Raw genomic sequence first — 18,208 nt, forward strand, 5'->3', positions numbered from 1 at the left:
AAGTACTAAAGCACAGTCCTTTTAGATTCCATAAAAATTAATCCCACCCCACATCTTTAAAAAAAAAAGTTACATTCTATATATGAGTAGCTTTCAATGCAACTCTTAATTAAAATAAAATAAAAATCCATCAATTTAATTTTGTGGAAGCTATAATGAGCCTGGTTCTATACACCACTTTTATCAGCTCCAATCGCCCATTCTCCAGGGAAAGCAGTACAGAAGTGTCTTGTCCTTTGATAGCAGTAGATAACTAACCTCATTTTGTAAAAGCAGAACTCAACCAAGTTGTTCTTTGTCTTCAGCAGAAGCAGGGAATCAGACTCCATTGCCTTGTAGTGAACCCATTTTAAGGCAATTTGATGCCTTACACATGATCATTGAAAAGCTTCCAGTTGTACCTTTTTTTTTCCTCCTCACTCTTTTCACCTGGCATTTCTTTATGCAACAGAGTACCATGAGGTTTTATATTTAGAAGAAATAGGACTGGTCATATTTTCTGAACCTATATTTTGAGGCCTTCTGTATCCTTACCTATCCATTACATTCAAGTCAAATGTTTGTCTTTTGGTAGCAGTAAGGATTAAAGATGTAAGTGCATTCAAAGCAGACATTTTCAACTCTCCTTAGCCAAATAACCTGGGGCATTAGATTAACATTTCTCTGTCTCAGCCTTCATCTAGGCTACTGCTAACCAATGGAAAAAAATCTACCCAACAATAACCATATTTATTAAGGCTTTTTTTCCTTGACTTTAGGTCTTGCTAGATATCTACTGATAGACTAAATCAAAACCAAATGACAGAATAACTTCAGATTTAGTGAGGGATTTGGCTACAACCCCAAAAAAACCTGTGCTGTCTCTATACCTCTGTCCAGACTGAGCTGCCATTGAGTAGGAAGACACTACACAAAATGCTAAAGACACAACTTTCCATGCTAAAGACACAGCTGTCCTTTACAGTTGGCCACTTTCCTGTCTTGTAATGACTCCTATGACCTGAAGATGAGGACTTGATGCAAATCACAGAAATCACTTGGTGTGGTTTTGTTTAAATGATCTGCCTGACAGAAATAAGTGTCTTTGTGCACAGTAGGTATCACAAATCAAAACAACTTAGGGAAAAACATCCATGTTACATTGACAGATGGAAAGCAAACAATCTGTACAAAACTGTGTTTCTCTGGCAAAAATAAACCAAAATGTTACTTAACATTATGAAATTTTAAATAAACAAAAGTTTCAGTATTACAGTTCACCATAACATTTTTATAATTAAGAAGTATTTCACACTTTTCAAGCAACAATAAGATGATTATGAAAGCCACAAGTTTACCTCTGCATGCATTCACACCTGTGTTACTTCAGTTCACTGAATTCAGTGGAACAACATCTGATTTAAAGTAAAGCAAGAAAAGAGACAGAGCTGAAGACTGAAAGTAAACCTGAGGGTTTTGATGAAACATAATCCTCAGCACGAGATACAAAAGGTGACTTTCCTGAAAACTGCTACCTAAATTCTTAATAACTTTCTGTACATAACCTCACCTCATCTCATCCTGACATAATCTTAATTAGCCCTAGTCCTACTGCAGAGAAGCCCACTGAGGCAGTTAGCACCATACAATTAATCAGATATTTTGCACGCACCACAGCAACCAACAGTGTCAGCTTACTGATGTAACACAAACAGAAATCAACCCTGCCTTTCCCTTTCACATGAACTAAAAGCATGTGGCATGGAGTGAACATATGATTGTTTCTTCTACACACCACTTCATGTCCTTTCTTCCCTTAGCAGCCATTTCCTAAGGCATCATTGCTCTCTGCAAAGCATGTTTTGGGTTTTTCCTGGTGGTACTAGAAGAGAAACGTGTATTGGTATTTCTCTTAAATTTCTGTTTCTTCATAGAAGAATAAGTTTATCAACTGAAAACAACAATAAGACATACTTCTTGCTGGTGAAATTAATGAATCTCACCTTTTTTTTTCCTGTGTGCTTTAGCAGTTTTCAAGAAACTGAATCTTACACCTTCACATAAAGATACATTTGAGACCACAATCTGGAGTCATCTCATAGCAACAGAAAATATTATTTTATACTTAAGAATGTAAGTATATACGATGTACACACTCAAATGATTAAAAGCTTCACCACCTATGTAATTATACATCCTAATTTTATTCTATTGTTTGAAATTTATCTTTTGTCTTCATTGCAGGAGCCAAACATCACAGTATTGTACATAATATCACTGAGGAGGAAACCATACAATTACACAACTTGATGGCAAAGAACAAAAAGAAAACAATTTTACAAAGCTGCATTTTCCTAAGCTTAAACCAATTACTTTTTCAATACATTATTTTTTAGGTTTCAGTTGGGTTTTTAGTTGGGTGATGCTACTATTCTTCAGTGTGAAAAGCACACCCACTGAAGACTTGATCCTTAACAACATGCAGTAGCCTAAGGAAATATTTTCATGGGAGCCAAGAACAGAATCTAAGCTTCTTTGTCTCTACTGAGAGCCTTTGATCTGAAAAATTTCTTGAAGTCAAAAATTATAAAGCTGGTAAGAAGGGCAGTGGCACATCTATTTGATATAAAAAAATGCTACCCAGGTGAAATCTGTAACAGAGGAAATTCAGCAAATTCAATACACTCAGAGCAGGTGGCAGCTGAAAGATTCCTCACAGAAAATGGTTTCTGATGTCTAGATCTATTTTTGACACATGTTTCAGATTTTTTTGGACAGATTTTTGCTACATTTTCTGCTTATTAGTAGTTAACAATTAAGTGTGAACACACTGGTTTTAATGTGTTTCCACTTAGTTAAACATAACTCTGGTCATTCTTGACATGTATCTCAATTTGCCTCTGGAATATGAGCTATCTAGAGCAGTTTTTCTCCAGCCCAGCACAGCTGAGTTACATTGTTCCTGTTGCTGGATTAGTATTTGCTTGCTTAGGCAAAAAGCTTCTTTTTCTTTCCCCACCTTTTTCTCTGGACTCCAGCAGAGATCTTACACACAATGCTTAGATCATTATTAATGCTTAGACATCTCCAGAGTGTATCTTAGCATGGATTGCCTTTGTCCAGTGACAGGAGCAATATGCATTTATGTAAAGGGGTGTGGGATTTGCAATGTCACGCACAGCGGAATGTCCTGCTTATCAGCCTTTTGCATAGTGTTGACCTTATTTATTTAGCAAGGAATCAAACACCCTGGCAAGTGTGGAGTCTGCAGATCTGTGGAAACCAGGCATGCCAACCGAATCCCTACTCTGCTAACACTATTCTCAGACAATCTCCTTAGAAGTTATCAGTAACATGAAGATGCCTCCTTGTCATTTATCAACTCATTTTAGGTCCTTTAGAACAAACTCATTTTCTAGGACCATCAGAAAGTTCTGCCTTCATCCCAAAGAAAACTGGGCTGGAAGCACTGATGCTGGCAGTACTTAGAGCAAGGTGTGACACAGAAAATCAGTCAGAATGATAGTGCTTACCCCGTTCTGTGTCATAGAGGTACACAAACTTTTCCCACTTATAGTAAGTCAAGAGACTGAGGATGGCTCCTTTCAAGGCTGGCCGCATCTGGATGACGAACTGCACATCTGCATCTGTTGGGAAGCTCGGGGTGATGAAGGACGTGTGGAGGGCGCCGCAGAACGACGTCAGGGTGTTCATGGACATCTGGTCATAGAACCCAAAGATGGCATAAACTCCTCTGGAAAACTGTGAACAGACTAAGAAAGACAGACAAGGGTGTTAAAATCTGATATATAATGAATACAATGAAACTTTCAAAGTGTATTGGAGGTAAGCCTTCCAACCATTCTTGAAATTATTCTGTATGATGCAGCAGATGGAGTGAATTAATGAGATAACATATACTAATTTCAGTGTAGCAATCAATAGTACCACCTTTGTAGCACCTAAACTGGCCTAAACACATTTATTTTTGGTTGTGTTTTGTCCTGTGTTGCTACAATCCACTAATCTCTCTTTATTCCTTAAAAATAAACATGGGATTACATTACCTGTCTGTAAAATACCTTGAAAACTCTGTGAGGAGCTACATGACAAATGTCAGGACTGCCTTAAAGGGATACTTTTTCCTGGTATCCAAAATTGATTCAGATCTGATTCAAAGAAATCTGGGTGTTTTATTCATTTATAGTCCACAACTCTGAAATCTCTGTGTGGTCTTTTTCAGTAAGGAATTATGCTGGCTTCTTAAGAGACTGTTAAAATCTTTCATAGTAATAAAGTCTGTGACTTACTATATGACAACACAAATGAGGAGCACCTATTGTTGCTTCATGGGACCAGAGCTGATATCCCTTAAGCTGAAGGCTCTTAGTCATTAACCATTCTGCTGTCCTGATGAACTCATCTTGTACCAGAAAAAAAAAAAATCAAAATACAGACAAAGATGATTTTTTTCAAAATGCACTTATCTGGGAAAATACTTCATTATTTCCCATCCTTTATAGAGATTTAACAATAACCATTTTGGACAAAAATGAAAGTACTTCAATTTGTAAACATGGCCAGCTTCACGGTCATTGCAGGAAAAAGAATTTCTTTGTTGTTCAGCTCTGTAGGAAAGGCACAAAGTTCTTGTGACCCTGGGTTCTTTCCATGGAGGGAGTCGGCATCACAGATAGAGAGAGAGCCTGATCTGTGAGGCGCTGGGGCTCTGGATTATAAAAAGACTGTACAACTGCAATACAATACAGCCCAGCAGCACTTCTAATCATACCACTGCTCAACAGGGATGAGCAAGGCCCATTTGTAATGAAAGAGGTTTCCCAGGAAAATGTTCATTCGTTAGCAATTAACAATTTCAACTGTCAAGAACTGGATTTAACAACAATTTACAACCAGCCCCATTGTCTTGGGGTGATTTTATGGTGATACTCTATTCCCTAATCCTCTGTTTTATCCTCAGGAATGGCTGCTGTAGACTTAATATGAACCAGAGGGTGTGGCTGGAGCCTGGGAACCCCAGGTGAAGGCTCTGTTGGAGCTCTCCACAGGGTGTGCTCAGTGCACCATGGACCAGGACGTTACACTGCTCCTTTGTTGGATCAGTTTTGCTTGCTTAGGCAAGAAGCTTAATTTCTTTCTTTCCCCACCTTCTTCTCTGGACTCCAGGAGAGATCCTTGAGTTTTTTTGGTTGTGTGTATGGGAGTGGGGGGAGGGTTTGTTTGTTTGTTTTTGGTTGTGGTTTTTTCCCCCCTTGAACTGTTTTGGCTTGGTTTTTTTTCCTTTCTTTCCCCCCCTCCATTCTTGGGAGCCTGTGGGGGTTTTGCCAGACAGTCCAGGCCCCAGGAGAGGAAAGGACACCAAAATCCAGCAGTTTTGCCTGCTGTGAGGAGGAGACCAACCCCAGAAAGGTTCCCATCTATCCTGCCCAAGTGGCTGCATGAGCTCCTGTGCCTCCCCTTCCCTGAGACCAAGGGGACAGATCCCATCTCTGCCCCCTGGCCACCGGCCTGGCAGGGGTGGGGGTTAAGGTTTTCAAATTTCAATTTCCAGCATTTATTCAATCCTTTTCTGTGCCTTGTGCGTACCCTTTTCCAGGGCTTTTTCTCCTAAAACTTGTCTCTAAACCAAGACATCCATTAAACACTTCTGCAAAAACACTGCATATTTTACTTTGCAAAACCCCAAGTAATTACCAGTAAGGAGGACATGACTTCTACACAGAAATGTACAGCACTGCTACTTCTGAAATAGCATCACATTTTCCACCATAAATGCTATCATTCAGAATCACTAAAAACTGTAAGAGTAATTTTAAAAAGGATTCTCCACAATATCAGCTCATTGACACAGCATCATGGAGAACATCTAAAATCAGCAGTCAGCTGTGAAAATTTGATTTTCTTCCTGAAGCTCTAGATGCAAAAACTAGAAATCTTGTTAAAGAATTTCTTTAAGTATTTAAGCCACTGTAACAGGATATGACCAGCAGCAAAGAGCAGCTGGTGAGACACAGAAAGGAAATAAGAGGTGGTAATTTCTGAAAAGAAAGTTTGCAGAGGTTATCAACCACAGAAAAGATAAAAAAGAAGTTATATAATACAGTAAGAATTTATTCCCAGAGGCATGACTGAGGAATTAAATACACTGTTTAAAAAGGCATTTTGTTAAACTACATACCAGCAGGATATAAAGCAGAAAAGCTACCATAAAAAATTATCTGCTGAAGTAACAAATAAAAAGCATTAACTTATTGATGGAAAAAAGGGAAAAACAAAAATTACATTAGGAAGTCTGGCAGTCTCCAAATTATTGAAATGGTGTGCAAACTCTCTAATTCCATAGGAATAATCAGTGAAGTGGGATTAATGGAGAGAGTGTCCTCGCATACACTGAGCCTGTACCTCACAGATCAAGCTTCTTTCATGTATATATTAATGGCATAGCTTTTATGTAGATCCTGTACTGCAGAGAAAACCAAGCATTCCAGGAATACTTGCAATGTAAACAAACATTCTCAAAGATCTCCTGATCCTAAAACCCAAGAGCATTTCAAAAGTCCTGGATTCACCCATTACTTCTGATCAGATGTGAGACTAAGGAATACTTCTGAAGCGTGACTCAACTGAGTTAAACTTCTTTTTCATAGCAGATTCCCTCATTTATGCAAGATGACCATTGTCCATTAATGAATAATCTGAGGAAAAACCAGTCTGTGAACAACCTAAGCAGGACCTCCTCCAAGTAACACCTCAGAGCCAACATGGAGCTGCTGCTCACATGGAGGTGAGAGCTCTGATATGGCCGTCAGAGTATTTGCAATTGTTTTTCCTCCTGATTTTGGAGGATCACCAAAAATATATTCTAATAAATGCAACTACCTGCCCACTCTTATTTCTCCTGGTTCAGGTTTGTATTCACAGCAGATTTTAAAGATTAACCCTTTGATGGACTGGCTTCTACTACTAGCTTCTACTTATTATTCGTGACCGTCTATTCTGCATGCACTGTAGGATGCCAATTTGATTTCACCAGCCTATTTAAAAGGCAAAATAAACTTTGTTTTTATAAGGAAAAGCAAAAAGGCCAATTATCTTGGTCCTCAATGGTCATTTGCATTTTTTAACTCAGTTTTGTTAAAATTTTGTAGTATTAGGTCTTCCACACAGTTTGTGACATAATCTCCTCTGTAATCAGACAAACCTATAGAATATCCATGAACCCAGAACCATATTTTTACTTGTTTTCCAAAAAACAAATGTGTAATTACATTCATTTTAATTCCACTGTTATTCTAACATCACTGAGCCAGAAGAAAAAATTTAAAAATACTAACTAAGCCTTAGCCCTAAGCTCTTTTTACAAACTACTTTCTACTGACAATCAGAACATCCCTCATGTTTGAGTAAGAATTTTGGTATTTTTCCTTACTTAATCACACTTAATTTATTGGGTATTTTTTCCTATTTGAAAAATACAGATGGTCAAACACATACTTTGGCTGTTAAAGACATTATTTGAACAAGTCCTAGTTCAACCTCATTCCTCAAGAAAAAAAGCAGTTTTTTTGCTGAGCTATGAAACTGCTTTTAATTATGTGGATGCACATCTGTTTCCAAGGACAGCACACAACTAAATTGCTTTATAACCTGATCTTAAAAATTTTCAATGTCTACAAAGAAGGGAGAGAGGTCCTGAGCAGCAGTTTTCCAATGGGAGATCATGTTAAGCCATTATTTTGGCATTAGGTGCAAGGTGAGTATTTATTAACAGAGGTTTAACACTGGACTTATTCTCAAAGTGAGCTGCCACATGCCATTGTGTCCAGGAGAGAAAGTGATGGCATGACAGAAGTCTGTGAATTCTCAAGCATGTCAAGAAAAGATAAGAAACTTTCAGGTCATGACAGACTGGTGTTTCCTGCCAAGGAAGCAAAATGCTCAGAGGCAGAGTGATAACAGTAGTAAGCAGAATTTACTTAAAAATAAAAAACAACTACCAAAAAACCACCACCACACCAAAAAAACCCAAAATCAAAAAAACCAAACTAAACCAACCAAGCTAAAACACCAAAACCAAACCCTAAAAAACCCAAACCCCAAAACTCAACTACTGAAGCCTAATAAATGGAAATCTTAGTTTCCATACTGAATAGCAGCTGAGCCATCCTAAGCATCAGTGTAACCCAATGAACCTAGACATCTGTTTTACTTGCATTTCCATCCTCCCTCCAGTCAAATCAGGCCCACCACTGAAACTTGCTAAGATTAACCAGATAAGTTTTTTTTTTCTGCACTCAGATCCCAGGAAGGCTGCAGGCCAGAATCTCAAAAGATGCTCCACTTCACACAAGTTATTAGATGTTTTATGTATTTTTAAAGTTTATTTTTACTTTCTAATGGTATTTAGTTTTTCTATGTTTTAGTGACTGTGAGTATTCCTGACACAACAAGGTTGTATAAGACCTGACATTTCTACTGTCTATTGCCTAGAAGCTAAAGTCAAAACTTCCGACACCTTTTTTTTTTTCTTCCAGTTCTTACTATAAACAACTGAAGCGTTACTAGGAACATTTACAAGTAGGTTTGGATTTTGTTTGTTTAAATACAAGATGTATAAAGCTAACAAAAGAGATATGTTACTGGTGGAATGTAATACATGCTTTTCCACTGGCTGACATCGATAATGGCTGAATTGTAAAAGTCAGCAGGATCCTCCCAGGTGTGGCAGCCAGTGCACTTCAGCCCTGGATGCAACAGCCCAGTAGTTTTGGAGTCAGGGGCTGGAGCTTACAATACCTCAGACACTTTTCCTCCTTCATTACTCTTTTTATGAACAAGTAATTTCCCCTTTGTCCATACCAATTTCTTATAAAGTAGGTCTGACAAAGTCACCCTGTGTCACAGGGCACTGCCAGCCTGTTTCAGTGACACTCCCCCAGCTCTTGGGAGGGAAGGTGCTGTAGGAGCTCTGTCTCAGCTGACATTACCGTGGGCTGCTCAAACTGCTTCCCTAGCTTTGTGCTCTGCATTTTCCTCAGCTGTGAAATAATTTTATTCCCTCCAGTTCCTTTTGCCAATTGTCTTGGATTCCAGACAACTCTCACTGCCAGCTTCAGCCAACAGACTAATGGGACTACTTTACAATGGAATAATATGCAGCCTAACTGAGAGCAGTGGCATTTTCTAGGGCTCCATCCTGACCTCGTTGTTGTAATAAAGCAAGGGTTACCATTAACATCACCTCTTACAGTAAGAATACAGCCTTCCTCTTAGAGAGACAGACAGTGCCTCTACTACTTTCTTTTGCTTTCATTTTAATACACAGAATGAAAAGCAACAACTCTCTCTACCTTGAGCCCTGAGGAGATCAGCACAGCAGTGCCCCTGAATGCAGAATGAGCTACTTTCAGGGGGCTCCAGGCAATCAGACTTGAGAGCTTCCTTTAAAGACAAGCCCATCATATTAAAAATGTAAAATTAAGTGAACTGCATTTACCTATAGCAAATAAAACCATCTTTTACATTTTAATTAAGACTGAATTCTGTCATGGAGAAAATATTGTTTAAAATTCAGGTGAGGAAAGATGCATTTCTGAAAGCAGCTATTCTTGGAACAGTTAACAGTGAAAATTCCTGGGGGCAGGAGGGAATCAAGGAAGCTACAGCTTGAAATTGGATATGAACCTTCCTGAGATACTGGCTATAACATGACTTCTCCTCCTACCTAGAAGAAAATATGCCCTCACAAACAAAAAAATATTCCCTGAAAACAAAAAAACCCAACCCAAAACCTCACAGCAGAGCACAAAACAAAACCATCATTTACTCCTGTTACTTCACTTATGGCATCAATTTTCTCAATGATGAAATTGCAATGTTTTATCTAGTTCTTTTTACAAAGAACTACTCAACTTGCTTTGTTCTACCTAATGTCTTCAAATATACACACTTAAGTTTGCATTTCATTTTAGGAGAGCAAATAAAATAAAAACAGCATGTTCTGGCAGCAGGAGGGGATATTATTAAATAGCAAATGAAAGGCATAAGGATTAATCCATTCATATTTTACAAACCATTCACTAGAAAGTAATTCTAAACACATGTTCATATCCAAGCATCCTTGAACACTCCCTGGTTAAGATCCCATTCAAGATTACTTCAGTCACCATTCCCTAACTTCATCACACACTGTTAAAGAAGTTTTTATTTCTTATCTGCTTTCCAAGATGACTTTGGAACTCCAATCACAATTACAGTTCCTTGGCGCTGAGTGCTGTACAAATTCACTGCCACAACCTTGGTTTCTTTCAGTGTGCCCAATTGCTTATGACATACTTGACTCATTAAACTTTACACATTATGGCTTTTATAGATATGACTGTGGTCAAATAAAACCCTAACAATGTGCATGAATTTGTTGTGTGGGGGATCATCTTCTCTTCAAACTGAAATGTTTGTGTGAGTTTTATGAGTGTATGAGAAATGCCAGCTGCCACTGACAAACACAAGCCACTTGGGCTGTAACAGTGGGAACACCAGCAGCACCAAGCCTCACACAAGCCACAGTGGGGGTATGTGCCCATTAGCACAGCTTCAATCAGATAAAAGTAAACCAGAATAAAAACCCCTCTGGCCCAAACTGCTAATTTGATATATATGAGAATTAAAGCTTTGATATTTAAAAAAACTACCTAATTTGTTTAATATGTGAATAAAAAGGGCAATCTTGGGTAACAAACTGTAAGATGGCCTGAACATAACCTTGATTTTACTGAGAAAGCTGTGCTTAGCTTTCTGAAAACTGCTCTAGTCTGAGAAGGTACTGCAGGTAGCCTGAGCAGCTGGGAACAGACAGCAACACAGTGCTATTGTATTGCTATTTTCTACTCACTTCCATTTAGCTCCCAAGCTACGTCCAAAGTTAAGATGGTGTAGAGTCTGAATTACCTCTGTTCTCAGGTTACTGACCACAAAGCTAAAAAAACCCCAAATATATTTTTTTCCTGTAAAATCTTGTTAAAACTCAAGCACAAAATGAGTTTTGTACCACAAACCTACCAAATTTTAATGCATGGTTTTCATTAAAAAAAAAAAAAAGAAAAATCACTGGCTATTCAGAATCTCTGTAATTATGACATTTCTAATGGTGGAAGAAACCCAGGAGCCAATCCAACCAGTTGCCAGGAAGTGTCAGCCTCTTCTCAGGACCACAATATGAAAGGATTTTGTTTACCTGCGATCCCTGTTACACACTGATTTCTTTAAAATATACCATTGATTATGAGTACTATTAGAACATTTGAAAGGCTGTGAGTCAGATAATCATGACTCATTCTGAAGTATAAACCATTGGAGTTTGAAAGAAATAAAATAGGGGTTTAAGCTTAAAATGGATTAAAGGTGAGACAAGATATATATATATATATGCCATAAAAATCAACTGATTTATTTTGAAAGATGATTCAAAAAATGCGTTAGGTACTTAAGGACTATACTTAGGTACATGCTGATCAGAATACTACATTATCCTGCTTGTGTCTGTACAAGATGGAGTTCAAGCTCCCAGACCAGGCACCACAGATATAGCTAAGCTTTCTATTCTTAAACCCATCCTGGTCATTCACAATCTACTCTTAACAGAACACTTTTCATCCTGATCCCACCATCCCCACAAGCTGCTCACAAGAAGCATTTATTTTAAAGGAAAGCTATTAAAACATACCACACAGTTTTAAACAAAGAGCTTTTAGAAAGAAGACTTTGTAACACTGTTGTAGAAGTCAGATTTAAATGCTGTGGATTTATGTTATTTGTGACCTCTTCTGCTTTCTGCCTATGGTGGTCTTGACACTAAAGTAGTGCTTGCAGGAGAAGCACAAGAGGCTTCTCTTGGTAGACAGTTAAACTCACTGCTGGAGAGAATGGAAAGGCTTTGGTATCTGCCTTTCATACCCTGCTGAAGAGATGTTTCTGCTCAGCTACTCCAGGATAATCAGTGCCTTGCCAACAGCAGCAGTATGTGCAATGCCAACACTCTGCTCCTGATTGCAGCTCCACCATCCTGCATGCTTAAGATTTATGGCACAGGCCTCCCTCAGGTTCAGAGAGTGTTAGGGACTTAATGAGTGGATGTAAAGCAGTTCACTGAGCTCTGACCTCCACAAAAGCTTTAGCCAATCCTACACACATAACCACACACTCCTCTCTCCATGAACCATGGGAGATGAGCTAACACCTGTGTGAGGGAGCCAGAGGACCTGCCAAAGCTTTCTACAGGAGTTTAAATATATTCACAGCAAACAGCGATCGTTTGCGTTCCTCACATCCAATATCCAGCTCCTGCTTCGTGACTAATCTCTGCAGAAACACGGACAGCGTGCATGCAACACAAATATGTAACACTCACTCAAGTGAAATAACTTGTTTCCATCTGTTGCACCATTTGAAATGCTTTTAATTTAATATGGTATGTCATGTCTGCTTGCTCTGATCACTTCGGATCGTAACTTTATCTCTTACTTTCCAAAGCAATTTTTCTAGAAATGTTGGTGGGAGGAAAATATGAAAACCCGCATTCTTCAAAAATTGTCCAGTTATACTAGAAAATTTATCAGCTGTTTATTTACAAGCAGGCAATATATTCTAATAACATGCATATTCTAACAAACACAGTTACACAAATGTTTCTGTAAGTATATGCAAAGTAATAAGAGTTCCACAGGCCATTAAGCACTCTGCCTTAGAACAAAAAAACATGTTCAAAAAAGTGTTTTTAACATGAACTTAACAAGATGTGGTAGACCAGGGAGTACCCACTTCAACAATTGTTACCTTCTTCAGATACGATCTATCTTAACAATACTTTAAACAACAGGCTAAAGGAAAGCAAGAGCTTTGTGCTATGAAGAAAAAAGCAAATCATACCCAACAGAAAAGGGCAGCATTTTGTAGCTGAGGATGTCAGGCTGAATGTAGGGTTGAATCAAGGAGCAGCAGCTGAAGGCAATGCTGTGCCTCAGAGCCGTGAATCAGCAGCTGCCATCTCCAGCACCCCAGCACTCTGAAGGGATTTCTTATATCCCTGGAACATCTCAGTGTGGAGGAAGTAACAAGGCAGAGGCATATTATTAAATGTATGCTTGTTCAGCAGATCCTTTCCTAAGTGATTTCAGAAGTTGACTTCATTCTGGGCCACTGTGGTGAGAGGCAATAAATCAAAACAAGGCTCCGCAGTGTGATGAAAGATGAGCTGAGTCTGCTGAGGTGGTGCCATTTATAGGCCTGTGGGGATATATTACAGAGGATGAGAGAAGAGGCAAAGTGGCCAACACACCTGAAGCACTGAGCTGGGTAAAATTCACCAGGAGGTGAAGGTCACAATTAAGGTTGTTCAAGGAGAAAGGGGATGCAAATGCCAAAACAGCAGCTGTGCAAGCAGCCTCCAGCTCTGGAGGGTTTCCAGTTGGCTCTATGTTTGCAGAGCACGGTGCTGGCTGACAGACAGCCCAGCTTACCCAAAGCAACAGTCCCTCACACTTTCCTGGAGGCTCTGCAATGGTGCTCCAGCAAGCACTGTCACTGTAAGTACATCTTAGACCAGTGGATTGGATTTCATATTTCTGTATCTCCTCCCCTGTTCTGCTCAAAGTTCATGGGGCTATGCAATTCTCCCCCTTGTGTTCCACTGCTGTCAGCTCATCAGTCTGAGAGGCTTCAGATCTGTTAATGCAGAAGCAGAAACAGGATGTCTGTGAAAACTGGCTTCAGGAGCCAGGGAAATTATTTGAAGATGCTCCTTAGGGGTCCAATAAAGCACCTACCAGTACCACTGGAGAAGTTCCCATGGAATTCAGTGAAAGCTGGATTAGAGCTGAGAGACTTATTCACACTGAAAGTGCAAACTACAGAAATACCACATCAACATCCCAACTACTCTTACAAAACATCCTCCCATCTATTTTTGTTGATATTATTTCTATCTGCCTTAGCCCTCAGAGTTCCTCTTGCTATCAGCCTCCTGGACCTCCATGATCACATCTGACAGTATTTCACAGACCAGTACCCTCAGCTAAGCCAGTGCCTTATTTACAGGAAACAAGAAGAATATTTTTCTTTATGAATTATGCATAATCACTATTTATCAGGCTGGGTTAATTGGCACATAACAAAAGAGTTGTCTGGTGCACAGCTGAATAATGTGGAAGCCAAAATTGATGGAAATGGTACAGCAAAAGCCTGATTGTGAAAGAAAAGTCACATTGCTACATGTTAATTCTTAAGCGATTGCTGCCCTTTCAGAGGGGGAAGGGGAGGCCGAGAGAGACAGACCTAGTTTGGAATTATTTATTAGTCTCAGAAGGTTTGGACACCATGTCATAGCTTTAAATACTGGTTTAAAATCTGCTCTCAGCCACCTGCATAGCGAAATGTTAACATGGTGCACATGCATTTTCTGTGCTCCACAAGATGCTGCTACATTCATAAGCAGAGAACAATCTCATTAATCATTACCAACAGCATGAGGCTGTGGTCTGCAGGGGTGTGAGTGATGCTGATAGAGAAGTGGGGCTCTTCCCACATCTTCCCTTGACAAACAAGAGGCTAACTGCCTCATATCAAGGCCAGACTAGCAGCCCTTTGGTTCTAGGACCAAGAGATCCCAGAAGTCCTCACCAGAATGCTGGGTGTATCATGAGAGTGGCAGTGTGGGGCGCCACTTGACTTTCTCTAGAACACACAACTGGAGAACCACAGCTTAGTTCACCTTGCTCTACATGCTCAGAGGGTTTTACTTAATGTCCTACACGACAAAGCTCTGTGCACAAATTTAAGAACATGCTTCTGTGTTTTGATGGACAGACAGATTGAAGCTCAAGACACTAAATCAGAGCTGAGGGTCAAATTACCATGGTGCTCACTGTGGTGGGCCCCTCCAATGGGGCATTACAGTTGAGCTGTATGAGGGGTTATCAAATAATTTAGTCTGATTTACACCATTACACTTCTATACTTCCTTCATCTCTTGTCTACTAATGCACTGTGGATCCTTCCTTCAGTTAGACACTTCAGCTCCCAATCAGTCTTTGATAAACCATTAAGAATTATCCCATTTATTTTTTCAGCCAAGGAACAAGCAGATGAGTCTCACCAGTGTCTGAAACACAACTGTGCAGCACCCAAATCAGAGTTGGGGGAAACAGTCTCAAAAGGGCAGTGTGTATCTTTAGGACAGTAGGTCTGACATCCAATTTACCAAACAGCTCAAATGCAGCACTTTGGATGACAGATGGCAATAAATTTCTCTGCCTTCAGGCAATTTCCCACAGGGCTGTACCATTCCCCAAGCTCTGCAGTGAGCTGCAGGATGAGCTCTTTGCAGAAGACCATCTTCACCCTGGAGGCCTGCCCTCACTGCTGCTTATCCCTTGCTTGCAGCACCACCTGTTCTGGGAGGTCAAGCATGGAACCAAACTGTGCTAAGGACAGGGAGAGTCCTAGTGGGAGATGAGACTGGAGAGGGGCACTGCCAGCCCTGGGTGACACGAGCAGGCTCAGGAGCTGGGCAGTCCTTACTCACAGCAGGCACAGACACAGTGATGGGAGGAACCATTTCATGAACTCAATGAACTCGATTAATTTTTCAGCTGCCTGTCAAAAAACCTTTTAAAAAATCAGCTTGCTATGCACAACAGAATAGGAACTGATATGTGACTACAGTTAGAGATTGTAAATAATGCCTTACTTTAATTTAAATGTACCCATGTCCTACCAAATAAAAACTTATTAAATTTCTGCTTTACTAATTTTTAAAAAGTCACACACAATATCCTCCAGTTTTTACAGATGAATGATTCTGAATTTTAACCTGAAAATTGAACTGCCAATTTCAAAGTAAATTAAAAATATTTGTCTCTTGTTAGAACCTGTGAAATAGTCAAGAGAAGCATTCACATCATTCAGCAAAAAGCAGCCCATCACAAGGGTTCCAAAGCAGGACACCTCTCTTTCTCTGCATCACACACAAGTGCACCTCATGTAATCCCATACTGCCTGAGCAGCAGACAGCAGAAAGGGCTATGATAATGTGCCCTTGTATTTGCTTTTAAACTGATGCATTGTAGGAGCTGATGTTGGGCTGCTGCTACTGAATTTTCCTACTCTGATTCTCAAACCAACTCCCTGACAGTCAAGCTTTTTAAAGTGTCCCATCAACAGACTGTTTTTGGACTTGAAAATTTTGTAGGCCTTGAACAGATTTATTTGTTGAACTCAGGTAGTAAAGCTTTTCAGATAGATTAATGGAGTAAGTGAAGTGTCTCTCCAGACTATACCAGAAGGCTTAAGAGACCTCATTTTCTAAGAAATGTCAGCTATAGGCACAGAAGACTTCTTTGTACTGATTTTCTCCATGTATTTTCCATTTGCACGAGCGAGTCCAAGCCCTCCTTCCCACTGGCAATGTTATCAGTGAGACAATACCTTTCTATAACAAAAATAGCACAGAAACTTGCATAAGAAAAATGAATTTGATAACAATAGAATGACTTTCTCATAATAATTTAATAAATTGAAGACAGGAAGATTTAAATCCTCCAGAAGAGCTGCATAAAAGGGATTGATGAATTCATCAGCTCCTCCAAGCTTCCCAAATAAGCCCAGACAATATTTCTTACCTCCTGTTCTACAGATATCACCTATAAAAGAAAAGCAGGCATTCAAGTCCCTCTATTATGCTATTCTTTGCCTCTGGGGCTAAACTCACTGTTGAATCTGCTTTAAGTAAATGTGACACATTTAAAAATATTCTGATTTATTTCTAATCTTTCTCATTAGAATAATACACTTGTAATGCCCTTTCTGGTTAGGATCATGGTTCTGCACCCTGAAGTTACCATATGGACATACAGCAAGCTACTGACCTTTATGGTTTTCCACTAAACCATGAAAAGTCTGCAAAAACATCACCAGAAATGCAAACACATGCTATCACTAGTTTCAGTTAAGCACGGTCAGCATATTCCAGTATTTCAAGAAGTCCTGAGACCTACAGAAATCATAACAAACAAACTAAATTATGAACTCCATAGATTGGAAAATCATGGACTGCTCAAATTTTTGTATGGATTTAGCAGTATACTTTTACATACAGTTCTCTTTTCTTGTTATTGGATAAATAAAAGGAAGACAAAGTGATGGGACTAAAACAGAGAAATGCAATCCAGTAACAAGTCAGCAATTGCTGCCACTTACAAAAATGAGAAAAGAAGAAGAAATTATTTTCCCCTCTGGTTGACTGTCATGTTGGTGCTATGAGAAAGGACAGCAGGAAATAACTTTACACATAGTACACAGAATTCATAAATTTACCATGCCTCTTTAGCACAGAACCTTTGGGATTTTATTGTTTTATTCTATGTTTGATAGTAATATTTAATTCCATCAAAATTACTGGGTCATACAAGGATTCAGTGGTAGCCATCTGCTGGGAGCCTCCTCTTTACTCTGGGGGGATCAAAACAAAACTACACTGAATCTTTCATCTTACTTTGTTGAGTTACTATAGGAATAGAAAGAGAGATTGACAGTTACAGGAGAATTTAGTAACCATGAATAGATGGACTAAAGACTAGTTCCAAATGACATAATTTCTGTTCTTTAGAAAAAAAACTTCCTCTTCCATGAAATCTCCCCATGACACAGTAATTAAAAATCTTTCTAGACAGCAAACACACCAAGGTTGTCCCCTAGAAGTGAGTATTTTCAAGCCATTTCACATTTTAGAAAGAAGTGCAACTTAACTCTTGGCTCCAGATCCTTTTCCAAACTGTTGCTTCCCTTCACATACTTGGTCTTATTCTTCCTCTCTCCCAAGACCCAGACCCATTCCCAAATAAAACATATCCTGCTGTCACACAATTAATATTGAATAAAAACATAAGAAGGAGAGTATTACTGCAAATAAAGCAAACCATGGACATGTCACAATAAAAATATTTTCTTTTACCAAAAGGGTGGTTGAAACAAATGTAAATAAATTCAGTATCTAGGCTTTTCATGACTTCAGCTAAGCAGAATAAATGTGCTGGGTCAAGCCAATAAGTGAAACTAATCATGCTCTACAGAGCTGTAGCCTCCTGACAAGCCATGTTCTGAAGTCTCTTTCTAAAACTGTTTTATCTACAGAGTCCATTCAAACTTCCCAAGTGAG

At 39.2% G+C, this 18,208-nt stretch overlaps 1 protein-coding gene across 2 annotated transcripts in view; it reads right to left on the reverse strand.

Annotated features, from left to right (window-relative positions):
* Window positions 1-18,208, reverse strand: part of GRIA3 (glutamate ionotropic receptor AMPA type subunit 3) — a 140,385-nt gene that overhangs the window by 103,427 nt on the left and 18,750 nt on the right. For both annotated transcript variants that reach the window (XM_058814315.1, XM_058814314.1), the window contains exon 3: window positions 3,513-3,752. In XM_058814315.1, the coding sequence (XP_058670298.1) occupies window positions 3,513-3,752 (240 nt within the window). The remainder of the gene's footprint in view (window positions 1-3,512; window positions 3,753-18,208) is intronic.

The sequence above is a fragment of the Ammospiza caudacuta genome, chromosome 14, assembly GCF_027887145.1.
Source record: "Ammospiza caudacuta isolate bAmmCau1 chromosome 14, bAmmCau1.pri, whole genome shotgun sequence".
NCBI classification, from domain to species: Eukaryota; Metazoa; Chordata; class Aves; order Passeriformes; family Passerellidae; genus Ammospiza; species Ammospiza caudacuta.